The sequence below is a fragment of the Leuciscus leuciscus genome, assembly GCF_965113295.1.
Source record: "Leuciscus leuciscus genome assembly, chromosome: 10".
Taxonomy (NCBI): Eukaryota; Metazoa; Chordata; class Actinopteri; order Cypriniformes; family Leuciscidae; genus Leuciscus; species Leuciscus leuciscus.
Genome location: NC_138734.1, coordinates 37,502,267 through 37,526,704, shown reverse-complemented (window position 1 = coordinate 37,526,704; position 24,438 = coordinate 37,502,267). Strand labels below are relative to the sequence as shown.

The following is a 24,438-nucleotide window of genomic DNA, read 5'->3' as shown; positions in this document are numbered from 1 at the left end:
ATTTTAAGATATATGCATTTTAGTCTGGGACTAGGCTTAAGACTTGTCTGTGAAACCGGGCATCAATCTTTTTTAAAGTATTTCCATGTGTATATCCACCTCCGATGTAAAAACATCAGTCCAAAAAAAGTGATATGAAAAAACATGTGAGTATTTCCACACCTGAGGAAACGGCTGCTTTCCTGTCAGCAGTGAAGGGCTTTTCTGACTATGTTCCCTTTCTAAAAACCTCTCTGGAACCGTTTCCCAAGCACAGCTCTGTGTACCTCTTCCACCCCCACCTGCCCTCCTGAAACTCCTTTCCCATGTTTCCTTACAGGATGTGCCATCGGCTGTGATCTGTGTCCCCCTCAGCACTAAAACACAGGTAGGAAAAATAAAGCCTGCTCAGTTCTGCAGCAGTTTATCTAAACATCAGTGAAGCCCACGAGTCAACGGTCTGACAGAAATCATATCCTTAGCCACACTGTGATTTTAACTTAAAAGATGCAGGGTCATGAATACTCATGTATAGAGATAATGCTAGGAAATGTTTACAGTGTAATTAAAGAGCAAATTTAAGACAAAGTGCTGAGGAATCAAAAAAAGCATAATATTCCAAACATAGCTGAAATATAATATCTCAGAGGGACGAAAGAAAAATTATCCATTTCTGAGAAGCGCGGTACAATGGGCCATACATCTGAAATAAATGCTGAATATGAATCTGAACCTACATGTATTTTTATCATTTCGGATTCTTTTTTCTCTCGTATGTCCAACTCAAACAGTTTCTTCTCCCAACAAATACAGGCCGTATAGCCATTAAAAACATATTTAAAAAGCCTTCCTGGGCTTCATCCAGAAAGAACATTCATAACTCCATCAGCCTAAACACACAGTTTTCATTGGAGCCAAACCAACAATGCAGACATATGAGAAAAGCAGTTCTCTTGCTCTCTTCCTCTGCTGTTTTTCATTGGGTATTTCTAGGAGGTGATGAGTTGTCAAGCCACCCCCGGAGGATCAGTGAAGACCCAGGTAAAAGAGCTGGGATGGATGGGTAGTTACACTCAGGTCATGGTTCACTTGTGTGTGTGTGTGTGTGAACTGTTTATGTGTTAGGGATGTTTCGGTCTTGAAGTAGTTCCTCCAGGAAGACTGCAGATCTTTCATTCATAGTTAAAGTCAACATGAATTGCCATTTGCAACCTATTTTACTTGTGTAATGTGATGTATTTTCAATGTGATGTATGTTGGGTGGGACTTGATTTTTATCCATCGGGAATTGATTAGATTGGGAAAAGTGGGAGATACATTCCAGATTTGAGCCAGATCGAAAGAAAGATTGCAGAAGAAAAACAGTAAAAACAGTAATATTGTGAAATGTTTTTATGACATTTGTTACATACATTATTAGAACAAATTTTGTTTTCTTTTGTAATATGTTTTAAATGTAATTTATTCCTGTGATGCCAAAGCTGAATTTTCAGGAGCCATTACTCTGGTCTTTAGTGCTGCTTAATATTTTTGAATAAACCGTGATACATTTTTTGATGAATAGTAAGCTTAAAAGAATGGCACTTATTCACAAATAGATAAATTTTTTTAAAGTCCTTACTCTTTACTGTCACTTTTTTCATTTTAAAATCGTATTAACCCCAAACTTTAGTGTACATCTTTCAAAGCTTCATGTTGCGCATTATTACCAACTAAAATGTTATTTGCATCTACTAAAACATCCCATTATAGTAAAATTTCGCAACACACAATTAAACAAAGCTGTTTTTTTTCTGTGGAATAACATACACTGCATTATTTACACTAAGTCCAGGAATATGTACTAGCAAAGTAAATGGGGTACATTTTTTGTTCAGGAAACACTACAACCACCTTCTAAAGTCTACAATCTGTGCTCTCTGTAACAAATAAACGTGTGAGAGATATCAAATGGGAAAGACTGGAGGTACGGTAGACGACGGTGCTGGGTGGGGCAGCTGTAAGGATAAGACACAGAGGATCTGTGTGTGTTTGTGGAGCTGAGCAGAGGCGGGAGGGGGTGCGAGAGAGCGAGTAAACACTGGGATTGAATTTAGCCACGGAGGCTTTTGATTCAGACAGCCAAAACAATCCCGGGACCTGCACACAGCCTATAGGCCCCAGACAAGACAGACGGGTTTACATGCATCTGTTCATCAACCTCTTTATCTCCTGCCCTCTATATCGCTCTCTTTTCTTCTGTGTCTGCCTCTCTTTGCAATTCTTAGATTAAGTAAACAGTCCTCATACCTATAGCGCTTAAAAAATATGGGTCTCACTGATGTCTTTTGTCTGTGTCACTGTGCCATGACTGAGTCAGAGCGACATCAAAGTCTTTCTCTTTCTTACAAACACAATAGCGCAGTCAGAGAGAGCGGTCTGAACATGTTCTTCCCCCTAAGTTTACATGTGCGGATCAGTGTGTTGAGACATGAGGGAGATATGCACAATGCACAGCAAATTAAGTTTACTAACTACAAATACACACACTTCTCACTGTGCTAGAGCAAAATCTTTAAGTAGCGAGTGTCTGTGTGAACTGATTTCTCCAATGTGTTAGTCAAGTGTTCAATCACTCCCAGCAGATGAGTGTGGCATCATCCAGCATTCAAATATAATGTATTTGCATATTTATCCACTTTTATTTTTTCATTATTATTGGTTGCCACATATGGTAATTTTGAAAGTGGATAAAACAGGAAACAAAGTGACCAAGACCAGGAATAGGAATTAAACAAATATTAAGCTGAAAGCAATCCAGGGAGTTTATACAAAATTATACACCCATGTTTGGTGTAGGTAAGATTTTATATGTTTTTGTAGGAAGTCTCATATGCTTAGTGAGACTTAATTTACAGTATTTGCTTAAAATACAGTTTTGTGAAAAAATTTTTAAACATTTTTTAAATGTACTTTATTCCTGTGATGTCAAATGGCTTTTATTCCTGTGCGGCGCCACGCATACCGATTGGTCTATGACATCAAAGTACTGTGTGAGCGTTTAGAGAGCAGACGGCTCGGTATGGTTTTGAATCGCTCTCGTGGTACTTTGATTTCATAGACCAATCGGTCTGCGCAGTAACGCTTCAATCAAACATATCTTAATTCAGGAACAAAACCAACAAACGAGTCACTGAATTATTTATTCAACTGATTTGTTAAAAACGCTGATTCAAAACAGTTTTTGCTCAGAGACGTGCACTCATATTGTGCCTAGAATGTAAGTTATTCAATATTAACTTCTTGTTTACTACTGAACTGTTGTATCACAGCCATGCGGAAATACCTCACTTTTGCTGTATGATGAGATATTGTAGCCTGGGAAAACCCAGACAACTTCCAGCAAATTTAGATTTGCTCTGCAAGTAGTCTGGCAAAGAGCTCATTCAAGCCCATTTCTAATCCGTCGAAATCGCGGCACCAATCAGAAACGTTGGGGCGGGCTTTACACAATGACGATTGGTTTTAGGTCTATCCAATTGCGCCCAGAGGCATTTGAGCGACGTCCGTTGGTGAAGCGCACCAACTTTTAAATGCATTATTATATTCAAATTGCAAACACATGAGGACAGTCTCCATGAAAGACCCACTGGCAGATGAACGTGCTACTACATTTCTCTCTGAAACGGTAGGAAATTAAATTAGATTTAATAGAGGATTTTAACTGTGACAAGATGATTGACAGGGCAGTTTACGTGACAGGATGCACGCGACAGATCCGTCCGATAAAGATGACGAAGTAGTATGTCCCAAAGCTTGCCTACTTTTTTGCTACACATTCAAAAGTAAATACCTTTTCTTCACAAAAAGAGTACATCCTTTTATGGCGTAGTGTAACTTTGGCGAATTGGGAGGCAGCATATGGCTTTACACGATGACGATCGCTCTGATTGGTTTTAGGTCTATCCATTGCGCCCAGAGGCATTTGAGTGACGTCCGTTGGTGACGCCCCTTTTGAAATGAGTTATTAATGAAGCTTTGCCAGACCATAACTCAGTTACTACTGAGAATGGTCTGGTTTTAACCAGGCAAGAGATATTGCTTAATTATTCTGAAATGACTATTTTTGTAAAATTGAGTAAAACTAATGAATATGACATGACAAAATTGCCACTGATATTAAGTGCTCTAGTCCAGTGGTTCCCAACCTTTTTTTGTCTGAGACCCCCTTTTCCCCAAGAAAATATTTTAGGGCCCCCCTTCACATTTAATGATATTATCGCTCTTGTAAGCTTGCAGCAAGGATGACAAAATATGTTGTTTTCAAACAAACGGTATGTTTACTATAACCAGATATGTTTATGCACAAATAATAGCCTATAATATTGAAAATACAATAACAAAAACATCAGTAGGCCCTTTGTAATTTAAAAACGTAGGTTTAGGAGTAGCCTATAAATTGGCCCTATTTGAAATGCAATAACAAAAATATTCATACTGGTGTGTAGGTAAAAAAATAAATAAAATAAAAATAGCCTATTACTAAATGACTGCTGTCTGGGGCCTCAATACTTGCATGTTATTTGTGAGGCTTTATCAATGTGAGGCTTTATTTTTGACGCTTTTGGCGCTATAGCGAGCGATAATAAACTTGCGTTGTAGCCGGAACTACTTCTCTCTTTGTGTGTCAATGACGAGTCACGCAGGTTACTGGGCTACTCCGCAGCGGCAGCGATCCGAACCAGTGTTAAATAGTCCCAATGTAAACACTTATTATAGGTGTACCATAGTGGTTCAGGATAAGACAAAAATACGGATTGGAAAATGGATTCATGATGAACTCGCTCATTATATAAATTTTGTAAATTTTTAACAGAAAAAAGTTAATGATTTTATTTAATGCTCAATGCTCAAAACTTTTCAAAATATGACGCGACCCCCCACAGAGCTCGCTGAGGCCCCCTTGTGGGCCGCGACCCCCCTGTTGGGAACCGCTGCTCTAGTCTGTTTATTTATAAATAAATAAAAGATTGCTGTCAGAAATATTCAAACATTTGTTTAGTAGACCTACTGCAAACAAAATAGCTTCAACATATGGAGTTTAAACCAAAAGTTCGGAAGGAGATGTCAATCAACACAAAAATACAGAAGCGGCTCTGTTCTTAATTGCATGACTGTTTCTTTGCCATCCCACAACCATTCCATCTCCACATTTATTTTTAATTTTGACTAAATATTAACCAACTTTAAGTATCCTGGGGGTTATGTAGAGGCATGCAGCAAATTCATTTGTGATTTCACTGCCAAATATCTGCATGCTGACTCATATAAAACCTGTCAGCAGGGAACAACTGACAGACAAGGCTTGTAATGTGGGTCTAAAATTATATAGAGAGTGTGTCCTGGTTATCAGGAGCCCCCCCACTGACTGCTTTTGCCGAATGTGACATCAACCCAGCAGGGATAGCTCTACCTGGAGGTTTAATCACTGTGGGAGTCTGCATTAAACAGGTCATTAAAAGACAAAATTAGACTATCAACGATAAGACAAAAACAGAGATATAGAGACTGAGAAAACAGGAAGTGCAAAGTCGAGACATGCCACCTAGTGGGTGACATCCTGTTTCCCACCATGCACCTCTCCAGGGAGCAAGGGCTTATGAGGAGGAGGACAAAGACGCAGGGGGGAAGGGACACATCAGTGGCAGATGTGCAGCCAACAACCATGTGGAAATGATCAATGCGACCAATTAGAGGCACACACAGAACTCCTCAATCTAGTGTGCATGCGAGTGCGTACGCTTGTGCACTACTTAGGCAACACCTCATGTGCGTTTCCAGCCAGTAGAGTTCTGTCTTTACCACTCGAAAGTATTTTTGCAGAGGTAAACAAATAATCCAGAATAAATTAGAAAATGAAAACAGGAGCTGAAAGGCGTTGTCAGATGTGGGGCGAGTTTGTTTTTCTGCTAGATACATAAGCGGTCCCACGTTCTTGCAGTTTTGCAGGGCTATTTCTAGCCTGACTAGCACAGGGGTTTCATTTACGAGCAGGCCAAACCCAAGGCCTTCCCAGGGTGCTTTGGGGCAAGGGGAGGCTTCTGCACGCTCTCATATGGACCTGAATCCCACGCTACACAAACGAAGCCCTGCCTCCCACACACACACTCTCCTCTAAAATGATTTCCACATCTGTAGAGACGGCCAGAGTTTTTTTAAGTGCAGCTACATGGAGAAGGAAAAAAAGTGGAGGGGAGCGTAGAAAACGGTTTGACCACAGACTTCCTCCTCAAAAATGAAACGTCAGCTCCCACATCCCCTACACCCTGGCGTATGACACGCAAAAACGCACGCACTGTCAGCCCCCTGTGTGCATACATGCATCCCTAGATTTACGAATAACATACGAATAAAATATCGGAACATAGCATAGCAAGCTAAAAGAGATTTTGAAGTGAATAAACGAACTCACTAACTCCTAGCATAACATTTTAATGTTATTATACTAAAGTCACATAGTGCTACTGATTCAGGCTACTTCATTGTCCTCACATCTACGCAGGAAATGAGATGAAACCAGCAGAACGTTACTTGCGCAGCAGCCAATAGTGGCAGCCAAGAACCTTCCTCTCTTCAGAGAGAAAAAGAAAGTGAAATGGATAGAGAGAAGTGTGGCCTACACTTCTTCATTAGAAGTGTAGGCCACACACAGCACACCATCAGATCTACTGGGACTATTTAAGCACGCACACACACACACACACACACACATTGCTGGTAGGCCTAAACAAATGCCTTTAATTGGAAGGCACTAATTGAAAGGAGAGTTTAAAAGAACTTTGATGAGAAAAACCCTGATTGGGAATTTGTTTACCACAACTACAGTACAGCTTCTGCTGCAGACTAAAAAGAAATGCATTGAGAGTTATAGTACAGATAGGGATCTGCCAACACACACAAACAAGACCGACTCTCATCTATTAGTTCCACTTTCATATTTTTCATAGGAAAATTTGGTCTAGAAAGTGTTTTATTGGCATTTTATTAGAATTTGGACTTGAGAATAAAAAGTAAATTTTAGCAAATTGCAAATTATACCCTAAAACTTTTGAACAGTAGTGTAGCTCACTAATTTGGTCTTGGAAAAATCTTGAGAAATATTTGGGTTCATATACTGTACATATTTCTGAGTGAAAACCCTGAAATGAAGGGGACAAATGAAAGTGCTCTGCATTTAATCTCCTTGCCGCAGAAACAACTGGGATATTAAAGTCTCACTTCAATTCTAAAGACAGATTACAGATTCAGTTGTGACTCATATGCATCTAAACTAAAATGGATTTGAAATTAACTGAATTAAAATGGATCTGAAAGTGAGAGTTCTGATGAATTAAAATAATATGAGCTGTAATGAATTGGGCAAAAGTGAACTGAATTAAATAACCCAGTGCTGTGGTAAGGTGTGTGACTGGCGCACTGGCGCACTGGCAGGCTGTCCCTCTTTCAGACACGTGCCAGGCCATCATCAGCAGATTTGCAACATGCGAGGGAAAAGAAAACCAGCAGAGGAGCGTTTGAAGCCAAGAGAGGAGGAAGCCGGTTCTGTATGAGGGGGGCAGAACACACACACACACACACACACACACACACGAACTTACACAAACGCTGACAGAGGGGCATTGTGTCCCCACACCTCATGAGTGGAGCTTTTTGTGAGGAAGAGAGTGTGTGTTTGTGTGTGATCCCACATGAGTGCTAATTATGCAGCAGTTGCTGATCACTGGATTATTCACACATACTGACATGATGTGTCTGACAAAACTGCGTCTGTGTGTGTGTGTGTGCATTTCTCAGACATCTCTATATGTGTGAGTCAGTGCCCTCAAAAGGCCTTTCCTGGACTTTCCCTCTTTTTGTTCAGTAAAAGAGAAAGACGGCCCACAAGAGCTTTATTTCACATGTCACAGTAAGTGCTGTATCAGCTCTGTGACTCAAATATGATTTGTCACAGAACAGTGGTAAAACAACAAAAACAAGTTGTCACTGTGACCCACTGCCCATATCTTATCTATCTAATGTTCTAAATGTATTTGTACCTTCTCAGCTTATCCTGTGACAGTAAGACACATTGCCCATGTCTTAGAACTAAGCTACTGAGGAAAAGGAAGTGACAGAACATCCCATTGCTCAGTTCCATGTCAAATGGCCCAAACATGATCAAAATGTCACCATTTTTGTCACCAAGCTACACATTTCTAGACGAGCATGAATGTCTATGGTGGTCCAGGCTTGTTTGTGCTGGTTGGTACCTGTCTAGATGGTGGACCAGCATAGCCATGCTGTTAAGTTGGTTGACCAGTATGGTCTTTCTGTGTGAAGGTGGTTCACCAAAGTAATATTTGGTTAACATAATTAAGGTGTTTGGCACACCAGCACGAGCGTGAAGGCGCGTGCGTCAAAAAAGACGTCATTAGGCGGTCGTGCGCGAAACCCTATTTCGCATGCCGGTATGCACTGCATTTTTTGTAACTTTGCGCATGGCTACACTTCCAAAGATGCACGACTTCGATTAATTGTCTAAATGAATTGCTTACATTTACAAAACAAAATATTTAAGAGATTGTTGTTTAATTTAGTTTTATGCATATGCCCTCATATCCATATATTTTGTTCCAATGTCACAAGTAAAAATCTCAAGAATTACTGGATTACACGATTCTTTAGTTCTTTTGTAGCGTGGGTTTGGTGAAGTGTAATAAAAACAAACATCGTCACGTGTGTACCTTACTTCTTCTCACCGCTGCTTCCTGATGGTTTAGAGGACAAATACTCCAAGTCGCCCCCTGTCGTTTCAAAGAACAACAGCAAGCGCGTCAAGTATAAACACTTCGTTCGTTTGGGGAGGAGCGTGTGCAGTTTGCGGAGGCTCACGGTGCAGAGCCAGGCGAAAGTACAAACAAGGCTTAAGAGCCCTCCTGCCGTCCATCCTAGTTGTCATACACTTGCTTGACTCATGAAAATGAAGTGAAATGAATCCTGAAATCAGGATCCTCCTCCTCAACAAAGACATGACATACGACTCTCCATGCACTCAGAGAGACAGTCATATCTGTGTGTGTATGAGTAAGAGCAAAAGGCAGCTGTCCTTTCAATAAAGAGATACTAACAGGCCCCAAGGACACACACACACAAACAGAAACACAGCAGAGCGACAACACGTAGAAAAGAGAGGGAGTGAAGGTTAACATTTAAGTGGGAGGTATAATTACAATCCTGATATTTTACAAAACTGACCCACAAATCCATCTCACCCTATTCTCACTCAATACAGGTATATCTATCCATCCACATATCCATCTGTTAGCCATTGTGTTCACTTTAAAGTTTTCCAGACTAGGTGACACAAGCAGACACAAACAGCAGCAGACACAAACATGCTGAAAGTGTCTGTGAAGTTGCAGTTGAGCTCCTACACACACACACACACACACACACACACACACACACAAAACAGGTGCGGCCCGGTGCAGGTGTTAAGCACGCCTAGGCAAAGCAGCCAGAGAGATAAAGCATGCTTCTCTGTGTAACCAGAGAAGGGCAGAAACTAAACGTTTGCAGTATTGTTTCAGCGACACACGCTCCAGACACTCCCACACGCACATATCCAAATTAACCGACAAAAGCCTTCTTTTGTTAATGCACTCGCACAGAGGAAGGCAGAAGCCCCACAGGCCTGAAGTTCTCTGCCCACACCACCTGCCACAAACACAAAGACAGAGGGGTGTCCGTCCATTAAGGGTCGTTCTGGCTCTCGGTCTCCACCCACAAATCCCTACAACCTACAATTAGGCTACACCTTTCGTCATCATAACCCCCCCACCACCTTTGGCTAGCTCTGATACATACTGTACCACACACAAACGCAATTGTTTTAGCAAACATAAGCATAAAAAACAAACTACTTAGGCTCATTTAAGGGAGTAATGTTTATTCGAACATACATTTTCAGCAGCCATAAGTCATAGTCTTTAGTGTCACATGAATCATTTGCTGATGTTGAAAACAGTTGTGCTTAATACTTTTGTGATACCTTTTATCAAGATTCTTTGATGAATAGAAAGTTCAAATAAACTAAAGAAATATATTTTAACAATGTAAAATAAAAGTATTATTTTAAAAAAAGATCTTGTATATCAGATCAAATAAAAATATATAGAATAAAATCATTAACAAATGAAAAATGAAAAAAAAAGTTTGAGGGACATTGTCCACGTAACTGCTTTAAAATGACACTTGGGAATCAAATGGTGGCTGGCTTTGTCTGTTCAAGTCTCCAAACAATACAGTTTCTGCTGACACTGATGGTCGTGATTGTAAAAGTGAATCTTGGAAAGAAAAGGCCAGACCTTGGCAACGTGTCCCAGCCACACTGTCTCTGTCTGTGCTTTCTTTTCTGTCCTCTCAAAATAAGAGTTTTGAGATTGAATTTAACTTTAGAAACTTATTTACAGATTGGACAGATGCATTGGAAAAATACACTGCTATTTTAACGTAATTCAATTACACTTGCACTACAGTAAAGGCATTTGTTTCCAATTATCTATATGATCTCTGTGAATCTTAATGCTGTATGATAGATGTAGATATTGAATGGAACACAAATTGGACTTCAGATGCAGGACATTTTATTCTAATCATATGCTGCCATGGCCTATGTTTAAAAGCTATTTAAGCACCAAAACCAATTTTCTAAATCATTTCATTGATGATGGAAAAAAGAACTGCATAAAGTGTGTGTCTGCTTGGGTGAAACATGCAAACTCACAAATGCAACCAGAAATAAGTATGCACGTCACAACATGAGTGCAGAGAGATGTGAGTGGACACTGACCGCACCGGTCGCCCACCTGTGTCCTGAGAGGAGGCTCTTTCCTGGAATCAGCCAACAGGAATGAAAAACCACACAGAGCTGCTGTATTTCTCACCTGGACCCTTTTACAAGTGAAGAATAAAATAACCTCAACCCCAAAAAAAGATCTGGCCCAGTCATCACGACTGTCAAAGACAGAGACAAAGACTCAAGGTACCACCAACACTTAGGCTACAGCCCTGGACTGCCATTCCCAGACACTCTAACATCACATATGCTAATATTACAAGAACTATGATTCCGTCTTTGGTAGTTCATCTTTTCTCAATTCTTCTTGTTGCATGCCTTAAAATCTATATATGTAATGGATTATCCACGGCTAGGTGTGCATTACACGATTTTAATGCATGATGTAGAGGCAAATAACCACCTGATGCAAAGCATAGTGCGTTCAAATCGTGTAATACACACCTAGCTGTGGATTATCCCACTTATACCATAGTTACTTTCCAACACTGACACTTTAATGACAGCAGTGCATTAATATAGAATGGTGATTAAACTGACTGGAAATGAAAGCTTTAGCATAAGTTCTGCCGGGAAGACTCAATTACTACGTCACCTATTGCCTTCACTTCTATCCAATCATATTCTTATGCTCATGTATAAAAGCTCGGTACTTACACATGTTTGAGTTCGCAGATACTGAAGCGACGATTACCCCCATCCTCCCCACCACCACCAGGATGGTCCTGTCCATACCTCCCGGGGGGGTCTGCTGCGCCCCTGCCTTCATCTTTAGGCAGGAATTGCAGATCCGATACTCTCGGATTATGCACTACGGACGGGGCCTACGCCAAATGACTTTGTAGATTATCAGCTTGCTGAGCTGTCAATAAATGTACGGTTTATTGAAATAATTCTCCCGAGTCTTTCTGGTAGAACTAGCTGTGCATTACACAATTTGAACGCACACCTTCTAGCCAATCAGAATGAAGTATTCCAACAGACCATATATAAATATATATAATAGGCAATATTTTGCTCTAGATAATTACTGCAATTCATCTCAATGGGGCACATTGTGGATAACTTTTTGCTTTCTGGATGTAAAGCAAAATTGGAAAATCTTTTTTTTTTTCTCTCTCTCTCTCTCTCTCTCTCTCTCTCTCTCTCTCTCTCTCTCTCTCCTTCTCACTTTCCTACAATGATCCAACCCAAACAGCAAAACTGGGTTTCTGAGCAGACCTCCATGTTTCCGAAGGAAAAGAGATGGACCGTGTTCAAAGAATAACAAAACAGACGAGTTCTACCGCACACACCTCAGTAGTAACAAATTATCTATATAGCAGTTGAAAAGGTCACTCAGAAATGTAGCAAGCCTGTAAAAACCTCTGTACCATACACTTCCAAGATGACAAAAGCTGAGATAGATCACACAGTTCAGAGCTGTCAGACAGTTATGAGCTGTGACGGAACTCTGGATGCTGTAGATTTTATGTGAACATATATGCAATGCGAAGCAAATATTGTGATGTAACGTGTTAGGGGTAATTAGACATTTAGTCGCTTGCTATCAGCATGATACTACTGCTTTTATCAGTCTCGTGTCTTTAATTCATCAAAAAAAAAACCTTGCTGTTTTAAGCAATCACTCAAAAAGATACACACAAAGATGGTGCAAATGTTTGGAGTTAAATTGCCTGTCTGCTTGGTTGAAGACTGAACATATTTAGGTGTGTATCTCTAGTTGTGACACTGTGCTACAATCACTGTCATCTTGAAAAAACAGTGAGTGTGATACGTGAGCAGAACAGAGGGAACCTGACCATATAAATGGGTTCAGAGAGAACAACGTGATAATGATGATGATGTGCGGTCTTCCTGCAGAGCTTACTGATCAGAGGGGTGTGACTGGAAGGCCGAGAGACGGGCCTGAGAAATCCGAGCTGGGCACTATAATTGAATCCCTATGGGGAAAGGCAAGAATATGATGGACAAAGCCTCCACCCTCTGATTGCATCCCTCTCTGCATCTCCTCTCAATCTGTTCAGAGTTTTGCTACCGGCTTTTCGTGAAGATCTTGCTTAAGAGAATGTTGCATGGCTAAACACAAAGGGGCCATTTTTCCCTCCAACTTCAAACAAATTGGGATCAGATCAGAGGCACGTGAGATGGAAGCAGCTGGAATCAATTAGTGCACACGCTTTGATGATGTCATTGACAAGCAATCGGTGAACAGACCAGCTTCCGTTTGAGATCGCAGGAAACATGAGCCTCCACCGCAACCCTCCGCATTTTTACGGAAACCGTAGTTTATCATCCTGCATGTGTCTACAAACTCAGGTCAGATCTCACAAAAGCCTCATTAGATTTAACTAGCAAGATAGTTCCTGAGTCCTGACATAGTTGAACTGAAAAGCATCAAATTGGAAACCAACAGTGAAACAGCTGAAACAGTATACATTGAATAATTGAATTGAGGAGTCTTAATCATCTAGTAAATTTATTCATTTTAAAGAATCACTTAAAAAAACTCACTCAAGACCCAATCTTTACATTTACATTCTCAGTTAAATAACTGTTAATCAATGATTTTATTTAGACTGTGTAGATATCGTTTTGTTTATGGTTCCAAAATGCCGCCCATCTCATTAACAAAAGCTCTGAGAATCAGTTCAACTGAATTATTACAAAAAAATTATTCAAATAAAGCAACAAGCCACAAGAGGCAAGAAAATGTTTGGTACAATGAAAACACTTTTGAGGTGTGATACGGGTAACGTTAAGGGACAGGTTTGGTATGGTTAGGTTTAAAGGGTGGGTTAAGGCATAAGAGAAGGGTCAACAGTGTATTTATAGATGCAATTACAGAAATTAATTAGAATTAATTTTTTTACATACATGTACAATGTAAAAACATGTATGTACGCAATAAATGCATTGTATCAAGTTATTCATTTAAATGTTAGTACACAGTATTAAAATCTGAGCATAATCACTGTAACACACAAACTCGACTGGTAATTGCTTTTATAAATCAGCAGCAAAAGCACTATGATAAAAGCACCAATATTCACTGGTATGTATGTAGTGTAATATGTAATGTAAGCGGTTTGTGGTGGCTAAGCAATGTTGTAGCTTGCCACATTAATATGTGCCAATATCAAAGCAGCTTTACAGTGATCACAGGAAAATGATGCATTGATACATTTTGTATTTGCATTTATAAGATGAGGCTCATTAAATTTGAATTTAGAACTATCCGTTTTAAACTATTTGTTTAGTTTAGACTACATGTCTGATTTAAGATTGGAAAAGTTCTGAGTAATAAGGAACGTTCCACCTCATCTGATGGAACAAGGAGAGATGAAGATGAGAGACCTTTGTCAGCTCCTCGCTTGATTCCTTCAGTGAGCATCGGCAGCTGTGTGTGGCTCCTTTAGTGTGAACCCCCCACCACCACCCCCGTGTGTTCTGCCTTGGAGTTAACTGTCAAACTGGCGCCATGCAGCTCCACAACATGTTCCGTGGTACATGACTAGTCATGAATATGGAGATGCGCTTGCCAAGCGTAGCATGTAAACATGCACACATATAGGAAGATGTATGAAAACAGCATATACAGATTAATGAATAGTCACCAAACCCACATAAACACACACAATAATACAAATAGGGCTGCAGAATGAAGCATACACCCACACTGAATGTGAGTCAGAGTCGGCATCTCGATACACACGCACTCACATCAGACTTGGAAACATGCTTAATAGTTTTGGAAACGCAAAACTATTAAAACACCAATTCCTGTGGTGAGGCCTCAGACTGCAGCCCCTTTCATAATGGAGTCATTTACTTCGATTCTTCCTCGTGCTATCTGCCCCCGAGCGAACATTTTTACACACACAGACATGCAGAAGATTTATAATGTCTGAGAGAGAAAAACAGCACGCCTCAGTGTGGCTCCGACACAGGGGCCTGCACACTGGCACCGAATCAGAGATACACTCGTACTGTTGCATTTTTCATCACAGTTCTTCCTTTGTGCTTTTCAAATAAACTCACAAGCATACAATCACAGATTCCTTCAAAGGCACAGCTCTTTATTTCATTGATTGAGTAATTGTTCTGCACCAGATATTTTGACCAGTAAAAACACTATAAAAATTTTTATTTAGTAATGAATTACTATTTTAAGATTTTGTTTTCAAAATTTAGTTTTTAACTGATGTAATGTTCGTACATTTTACAAAATACATACATTTCAAACATGTCACAACGTTTTTCTTTTTTTTATTGATTCATTATTTTTTATGTGTTAGTGTTTTCAACACATACAAGTGACCCATAGGTCTGCATATTTGGGAGAAAAATTATATAAAATATACCATATTATAAAATATGTTACAGTAATACAAAATGCATCGGAATGCCATATCCGTCTGTCACCCTCAGAGTTCCGATAGCCCACCAACCAGTGCTCTGTGGAGGGTCTTGGGCAAAAGCTGGCTGCTATTGGAATCTTTTTGGCCAATCAGTTTACTACTCTCTTGCTGCTCTCCCTCTCGAAGTGGAATGACAAACCAAAGCCTCTTGGCATGGCCCGAGCAGACGGACCCAATTTCTGCTTTGCATAAAAAAAGTCAAAACCACACACGAGCACTACGAATGAACAGAGGAAAGAAGGAGGAGAGGAGGAAGCAGCGCCAAACATCAGATCTCCTTAAAGCCTTACAGCTGAAGCCTCCATCTCAGAGGAGATCACATTTCAACAAGATTGAGTTTAAGTGGTGGAGACAGAAGCTGCATGAAAGGGAGGGAGGGAGAGAGTTCCTTGCTCTAGTAATAGTAGAGCAGGAAAAATGGCACAATATAGTTTACAGAGAGCCAAAAGCTACTAGACTAAACTCTAGTGTTGAGCACTGCTCATATGAACCATTTGCGTCAAATAAAAAAAGCTAATACTCAAAGGCTTAATCAAGTTTCCTTCAATGAAGCATGGTTAATGATCCACCAAGATAAAATGGAATTCCCTTTACTTCCCATTTGCCTTCTGATGGACCGTGCATCATATTTTATCTTGTCATATGGTCAATAAAGTACTTATTTGGGCTATTTTGGGCTGATGGAATACCTGACTCGGTCTAAAGGTTGTTGCACAGGGAATGCTGCTGTCGGAGCTTCTGAGGAGCTCTGGCTGGGACAGGGTTAAGGTCTCCTCCCTGGGGCTGTGCTTGCTACCGCTAAAATTAAACCTCCCCCACAGCTGGTTCCCATTAGCCTGCAGTGACACTAGGAGCCTGTACTTAAGCTGTGCTGCGGGGCCTCCGCCGCCCCACTCAGATAATACTGTCCCCTGCCACAGGCCAAGTTTAAACTGGCCCTGCACAGCTTCTGCTGGCAACCACTGTGTTTTCAAACCAGGAGAAAACAAGAGGAGAGAAAGGTGAGAGTTATGGCGAGAGAACACAGCCCGTATCGGTTTCATATCAGTTAGAAATATTCGAGTTTTTTATTTATTTATTGTTATGAGTGGATATTTCATTTTACATGCTAATTTCATCATCTAATGCTCACTTAAAGCTAATCTTTAAAAACATTATTAATTTAATAACACTGTTTACTGATGTAATTTTTAGTCAATCTCGAAATGAATGTTCATTTTTCAATCCGTATATTATGCCCAAATTCACTAGTAGCATTTAAGACAGTTAATTTATTAAATTCTTATTTAAAAAATGTATTTTTAATTGATATATGCACAATGGTATAGAAGTTTACTATCACACATATATTGGTTCTTGGTCATAACATGAAAATAATTATCATCTTTTCAATATCTGCCAGTATTTTACAGTAATGTCAGTGCATGTCTAGAAATAAAAGGTATGTGGTCCTCTAAAAAAGCTGAGTTAATAACTAAATCTCAACTACAAAATGCCTAGTGGCACAATTCAAAGTGTATTTAATGATTTGTTTTTCTTTTTATCAGGCATATCATCAGGTGGCTGCTTGTAAAGACATATTTAAGGTGCTCTTACCTCGCTGTTTTTCACATATTCTTTACAGCTCTGCTTTTACAGTTTGGGAATCTGGCAGCAAAACACAGCAAGCGGCATTGTGAGTAACAAATGAGACGTTGATGACTGATTTATGGCGTGAGAAATAAACCAATCGGCAGTCTTGTAAGGACACCTCAGCCAATAGGCAGACAGCGATCACACATTCCTGATGACAGGCAGCACATATCTCACATGGTTTTGCATGTTAGGATCAACTGCGAGTCTGAGCGCTTTCCGGTTAGGGTAATATTTTAGCTGTAGTCTATTAAAACCATAGCTCTTTAGAGGGATCTGTTTGTAGAAAAGGTTAACAATCAGTTTAATTAGGAGCAGAGGCTGGGGCGCACGCATGAACTCTCCTGGTCTGACACGCACCGCTCTACAGGGAATTCATCATGACAGACGTTCACCGTGTGTGTGTGTGTGTGTGTGTTTGTGTGTGTGTGTGTGTGTGTAGATGAGAAAAAGAGAGATAAAATTAAAGGATAAAAGAAAAACAGAGGGCATGTAAGTGAAGAGGAGGAACAAAGTAAGAAATGAAGGGAGGACAGACCTTATCAGCAAAGTTTATCCATTCAGGATTTCCTTCCAAACAAAAGAGAAAGGAAACTCCAACTCTCAAATGTGTTACACGGATATAAATCTGTCAAGAGCACTAGTTAAGATCTTTGGTGATTTAAAACAATGACTAGGATGCACAAGACATAAATTGCAGTTTGTTGCAACAACAATAGGAGAATATCTGTTTCCTTAAAGACAATTTCTACCCAATTGGTCCCTTAAAATGACTTTCACTCATGCAACCAAATGAACGTAGGTAAACTAATTCACTCAGTTTTTAAATTTTGACATTATAACACACACACAAAAAATGCAGGGTATTACTGTGGTTTTTGGACATGCCCCTTCAATTTAGACTGATTTATTTTAATAGATAGATAGATAGATAGATAGATAGATAGATAGATAGATAGATAGAATCGTATGCTAATACTATGGTATTTCAAAATATACCATAATGCTAAAATTCATGTACAATAGTTGAACTCCAGGTTACATTCTATGGCCAAAAGCCAAAGCCAAAAGCCAAAATAGTAACATTGTTGTCATATGTACTAAAAAAAATAATAATAATAATTATGTGGTCACGTCTAAATTGATTTAAGCATAAAATATATTAAAATTATTATTTAACATTACTGAATCAACATGAATATATTAGGCTACACAAACAAAGCTAAATTTAAGAGTTAAATCTAAAAACAAAAGTTGCAGGTTAGCCTACCATTTTTTACAGTGTGGTTTTACAACATTATTCAACAAAAAAAAGAACTCCCTTAGCATTCCACATAAATACAATAATATATGAATTTGGTAATCCCCATCTGATACCATCAAAGTACCATGGTACCAGCACGGTACTTTATTGTAATCAAAACCAAATGGCCAATGCATTAAAATTACCCAACTTACAAGCCTTCCAACTCAAACAGAGTAAGTGCAAATTGCAAAATTGCCTTCGAAAACATGTACATAGGACAAAACAGGTAGTCACGCCAATCGAACATGCAGCGCTATGAGTTTGTGTGTCAGGTAGGTAACTAGAAAGTGTAGGGGTATGTATCGCGTGGGCTGTATTTTGAAGGCAGACGGTGTGAGGCTCATTAAAGCTGCATGGATCTTTGTTCTGGCAGAGGTGACAGACAGGTGGATAGGATTACCAGTGAGCCCAGGCTCAGAAACACGCATGCTCAGCTGCCCGTCAGCACGGGGATCGACGCACACACCCTTCACGCCTTTTTAAATAATTAACAGCCAAAGATTAGTCCGTCAGCCTCGGGGCCAAAAGGTCCATTGATTTCTTACGGATGCATTTTTAATGAGTGCATCTCAGTGAGGCAGTGTCCGTGAAGAGAGGCTTCCTTGTCCAACACGGCACAAGAAACACCAGCAGCTTTGCAAGGGGCTTGTGGTAAAAACACAAACAAATCCAGTAAGTGCCTCTCTAATGTCTCGCACTAACGTTCTTCTACACAAAGGCTTGAAGGGAAAGGCCTCAGGGGTGACCTTAAAAGAACCTATGGCAAAATGCTATTTAATCCAGCCCAAGTTTTTCCTTTAATTGGTCTTGTGCGACCATCCATAAAGCTGTTGTGCCGACGGCATAATCAGCCTTTATGAACTGTAAACATCTCGGCACCAGACTCTTTAAAGTGTTAGATGACTTGAATTAAATTTGTATCGCATTTGGTAAGTGTGACAGACACAATAAGAAAGTGATCGCTGCATCTGCGGACAATGCGGCTGACAGAGTGACTGACGGTGTCAATTACGTATTTCCCTTTCTTCACAGTCTAAAGTATCACATGAGATACAATGAGGGACAAATCAACCTGAGAATCTGATTTACTGTACGCTGAGCAAGATTAAATGAACATGGAGCAGCTTGAATGAAAACGGTCATCATTCACTCACCCTTAAGTCTCTTTCTTTCTTTTAGACCCCACTGACATTCATTGTATGGACAAATTAAAACACTGACATTTTTTAAAGTATCTTCTTTTGTGTTTCATAAAAGAAAGTAAGTCATACAGGTTTAGAACAACATGAGAATGAGTACATTTCATTTTTGGGTGAACTATACCTTTAATGTCACAGCATTTCAGACAAAGTGTGCTGAATGAATGCCCTTTTTAAAAGTGACCTTACAGTGGTGACATGGGGTAGAACTTATGGTTATAGGCCTCTGACAGGCACGGACAGCCTTGACTAGAATAACAGAAATAAATACGGAGTTTAATAGTGGTTATAAATGGAACGAAGACAGTGCAGTGGAGTATGGTTTTATTTTACGTTCTTATGGGTTTAGGGAGGCTATGCATTCCTTAAATCCAGAGAAACAAGAGGGAGTTGTTGAAAGACCAATTCTAAAACCGATGAGCGTGTCTGAAATAATACTGCTACAGAAATAAAATTGAAAGTTTAAACATAAAATGGAAACCCGTGCCATGTTTCATTCAAGAGGGATTGTTTTTCTTGCTGTCTGCAGTGTAATATTTCAAGGGTTCATTTTTCCTTGAGATGTGTGAGAGGGAAACGTATCATTATGGAAAATCAAGGCTTTTGCCCATCTAACCCATGGATACGTCTGGTTTGAAAAAGCGACACACTTCCTCTGCTGTGTGTAAAGGAAGGAAAAGACGAAAGAGAAACAGAAATGACTTCTTCAATCATTCCTCAGATTTCATGAATCATGCATGTGGCTTTTCATGAAAGTGTTGCATGTTACTATTATCACAACACACCTTTACACATTTGAATGAGAGTGTGTATATGTTTATGATCTGATTTGTTTTTGAAGGGGGAGATGAGCGGAGCAAGTGAGAGTTGAAATAGGGTGGGAGTGGTGTAATTGCAAATACAGAGAAAGAGTGTCAGGACTACCTTTCCTGTCTCCCGGTCGAAGTCCACATATTCTCGGGTGGGCGCCTGCCGCTGGTCCCCATGAAGGTTGGCTGGGAAGAACTGCAGCGAGAGGTTGGTGCCGGTCGCCACAAAAGCCTTTTAGAGGGAAATCAATACAAACAGGATAAGAAAGCCAGGCCCGAGCATAAATTATGCAGCCCGTCATTTCTGTTTTCACATCAGAGAGGAGAATGCCTGGAGCCAAGGCCAGCGCTCAAAACATCAGGAAAAAAAAAGGGAGGAGGGGATGAAGGGTGAAAGAAAAAAGAAAAAAAACCAAGTCATCATTTTCTCAATTTGAGGTATTGAGTTACACACATCTGATTCTATTTTACCAACGCTCATTGCTGGCAAACTGGTCTGCACCAAAACTGAGTTTGAGAGAAGCCAGAATGCAGGAGTGAAAGAGTGACAGAGAGATAACAGAGAAAGGGAGGAGTACAAAATCAATAATTGTTTTAAATGCAGCCCCTCACTTACATTAATAGCAGCAGGACTGCTGGAAAGGTTTTGAATTATGGTGCAATAATTCAATGACGTTCTCAAGGAACATAAGCAAAAACAAACAAAAAACGGGATTGTATATTAAACTGACTCGCAGAATTGTCTTGCGTTTTAATTATGTTTCTAAAAATATATATTAAAATCAAACATCTGATTCACTCTCACTCATATGCTCAAACATACATCAACAATAATATTATAAATTATATTAATCAATACTCAGCATCATTGCCATGGAATACAAAGATATAAAGAGACGAGGAAAGTTGATCTCTGTAGCTTTGTAATAGATCTGTGTGCCTTTGAACCTCAGCATTTAATCTACTGTTGAAGTTAGGGGCAAATAAGGCCAAACATGACCACATCTTACTGATTAAAGAACTAAAGTGCACATCATGCACGTCACACAGAAAAACTGCATAAGACAGCATGGTGAGAAAACAAAACACGTAGAAATTATACAAACACAATATAATAATTTTAATTTCAGGTACCACTTTATTTTACAGTGTACTTGTTGTATATGTTACATGTACTTACCATAGTAATAACAGTAAATTAAGCATAATTACATGCAACTAACCCTCGACCAAATCCTAATCCTACCCTAAACCTAAGTACATGTTGTTAATTAATATTACTCTACTTATATATAATTACACTGTAACAATAACACCTTAAAATAAAGTGTAACCTAATTTCCATTTTATATAAGAAATGCTTAAGTAATGTTTTTCATTGTTACTTCTCAGTAAACTATCAACTATGTATAAGGTTTGTAAATTGATGTTTATGATTACATTTTGCCAGTAAAATCTAATTATATAGAAAAAAGTGACATCAAACTGAAAATCTATTGTATATATCTGGTCTGTAATTTTATAATAAACAGAATAAAAAAAATCTGAATTATCGTAAGAGTTGTCTCATCTATTCTTAGAAATATAATGGGTAGCTAAATCTATTTCAAACAGCCCTGAAGACATGAAATACAAATAAAGAGATAAACAAGCCTGTCTATGTTATCAAACCAGTCAAAAAAAAAAAAAAAAAGTAGCCTATGACCGTAGAGTCTAGACTGTAAAAAATATGGACAAAGTGCCTATATGACACAAAGCCAGTCTAGTGCAAAACATCTTTAAATAGGCCAATATATATTAATGAAATAAAATAAAACTGCACAATAAATAAAAAATAATACAGGAGATGGTCTCTAAATAATTACATGCAGTCTCGAGGTATTTTTAAAGAGACTGCAAATTAGACACGTCCGGGTTCATCTGCATCCGTGAGACGCGCTTCTGATGGCAATTAAACGAAGCGGAGAGCCACTCTGTTTCAGCATTGTTTAATTATTGTAGTTCTTTTTGAGTTCTTATTGTAGATGTAATTACATACATCAACTTTACCGATAGGTCAGTATAACAGGATATGGTTCATAAATGTTCTCTGCAGTGTTTGGCGCTCATTAAGAGGAAGTAGGCAAGTTTGAACATAGTTTTTGGTGATGTCGTGACAGTTCACGTTATGTGTTTAAATACTGAGTTGCCAGCAATGATGCGAGGGTCAGTGTAAGTGACCGGTGCGTGTACTCACTATCTCTGAGCGGCCGTCACGGCACGCGTTCTGGAAGCGCGCCTGCCTCTCCTCGTGCGGCCGGTCGCGGAAACCGGTGTATTTAATCTGTGAACAGGGATGAAATAACAAAAGAGAGTCTTATTATTAAAGATCTTCATCAGAGTGCACTGTAAAATATTTTCACCATTATAATAACATCTTTATCTTCCTCCATTTAACTTGTCACAATCATTTCTGTCCTTTATGCTCTTTTATGATTTTTCAACGCGATTTTTTCCTTATATGAATTGTATTCTTGCAGGATTTGACTTTGATTCCAATTTGAATCGGCATTTACTTTTAGTGGGTTGGATTTTATAGGAAACATGTGGCCTGGGTTGATTTTTTTTTTTTTATTCCCAAATAATGAACTTTGCAGACTATAAGAAAAAGTTTGGAAAAAAAGAACAAATTTGGCACATTTGCAATGCAAATTGCCTGGTGGTATTCTTCAATTTGCATTAGAAGTAAACAAACCTATAATTATTATACCAGAGTTAAAAGGTGAGGTGCAAAGGTGCGTCTTTCTTTCAGGTATTACGCTACATCTTTCTTTTTCTTGATAGGTAGGCTTGCAATGTCCTATATAAAACGTAATTTTGTAACTACCGTGAACGGAAGGTTGAAACTTCCCTCAGCAGTGAGCATTAGTGGTCTCTACACAGAGGCTGTTAAAGAAAGATACGATGACACGCTTGTTTTTATGTGACACGAGAGGTGCAACTTTGTTTCCGCCACTTTATCGAATGTCTCGGATGAATCGCGCTCACCTCGCACTCGCGGCTGAGTTTCCTGAAGAACTCCTCGTTCTCGAACTTGCTCCTCTGATCCGGGACCACCCGAGGCATCTTGAACGCGTTTTGATCAATTTTGTTAATTGTATTTGCCTAAACTTGAAAAGAGAGTGAAGCGTTGCCTTGAAACTCGCCAGTCCCGCTCTTATTTCCTTCCGTCTTTTTTCTTCTTCTAATGATGGAGTGTGTTGCAGTGAGCTTCGTGTTCTTTTAAAAAATAAAACCTTCTTCGGATTTCGCCTCTTGTGAGGTGTGTGATCTGTACTGCACTGGATTTGGCAGTTATTAGCCGTTGGCTTCTTGTTGTTCTTCCTCACTCTCGCGCGTGTGATCTCCGACTGCTGACAACAGACGCTCGCTCGCGCTACTTTACCCGTCGCATGAGCTGCATGGCTCACAGTTACTTCCTGGCTCCTCTGAGTCCGACTTATGACTGTACACCCAAAATACTCCCCCCATTCACAATTCTCTCCACTACGGACCGTGTGTGCGCAGGCGTTAAATACACCACAACTTCATTGCGCGAGATGCTCGGTCGTTTTCTTTTCGTTTTTTTAGGCACAGAGAGGTTAAAGTTGTTACCTGTGAGAGAGATGGTGCAGCGTGGTATTTATAAACACATCATCATGTTAAGTGATTTTCTCAGAAACAAAATGACATGTGCTCTCACTAGACAGGATGTTATACAGATGTAAAATATTACAGGCCTATATTATTTTAATATATAATCCACATCTGTTCGTTCTCCACCCAAGATAAACAAATATGCACAGAAAGACAAAGATACTATTCAAATAAATGATCTTCTCACTTTATAGATAGAAAGACAGACAGATACATGACAGACAGACAGACGAGTAGACAGATAGACAGATAGATAGATAGACAGACAGACAGACAGACAGACATATACATTAGTAGATAGACAGACAGCAGACATATACGGTATACAGACAAACAGATAGATAGACAGACAGACAGACAGACAGACAGATAGATATATAGATAGATAGATAGATAGATAGATAGATAGATAGACAGACAGACAGATACATTAGTAGATAAACAGACAGCAGACATACACGGTATACAGACATACAGATAGATAGACAGACAGACAGACAGACAGACAGACGGACGGACGGACGGACAGACAGACAGATTT

The 24,438-nt window shown here is 39.4% G+C and overlaps 1 protein-coding gene and 2 long non-coding RNA genes across 13 annotated transcripts in view; 1 reads left to right on the top strand and 2 right to left on the bottom strand.

Annotated features, from left to right (window-relative positions):
* cbfb (core-binding factor subunit beta) overlaps nucleotides 1–23,693 on the bottom strand; it is a 35,476-nt gene extending 11,783 nt beyond the window's left edge. For 6 of the 11 annotated variants that reach the window (XR_014209373.1, XM_082182650.1, XM_082182652.1 and 3 more), the window contains exons 1-3: nucleotides 23,250–23,688; nucleotides 22,459–22,545; nucleotides 20,338–20,454 (exon numbers count right to left, since the gene is read on the bottom strand). Coding sequence is in view for 9 of the 11 variants with exons in the window: in XM_082182650.1 (XP_082038776.1) it covers nucleotides 20,338–20,454; nucleotides 22,459–22,545; nucleotides 23,250–23,327 (282 nt within the window). In the remaining 2 variants the exon portion in view is untranslated. Of the gene's footprint in view, nucleotides 1–20,337; nucleotides 20,455–22,458; nucleotides 22,546–23,249 lie in introns of all 11 variants that reach the window. The other 5 variants (XR_014209374.1, XM_082182658.1, XM_082182653.1 and 2 more) reach the window with 3 other exon arrangements.
* Nucleotides 1–24,438, top strand: part of LOC309508127 — a 746,145-nt gene that overhangs the window by 328,577 nt on the left and 393,130 nt on the right. The window lies entirely within an intron of this gene.
* Nucleotides 21,338–22,089, bottom strand: LOC309508126. Its single transcript, XR_014209399.1, has 2 exons — nucleotides 21,976–22,089; nucleotides 21,338–21,920 (listed from the first exon to the last, which is right to left on the bottom strand). It is a non-coding gene; the product is annotated as an uncharacterized lncRNA (long non-coding RNA).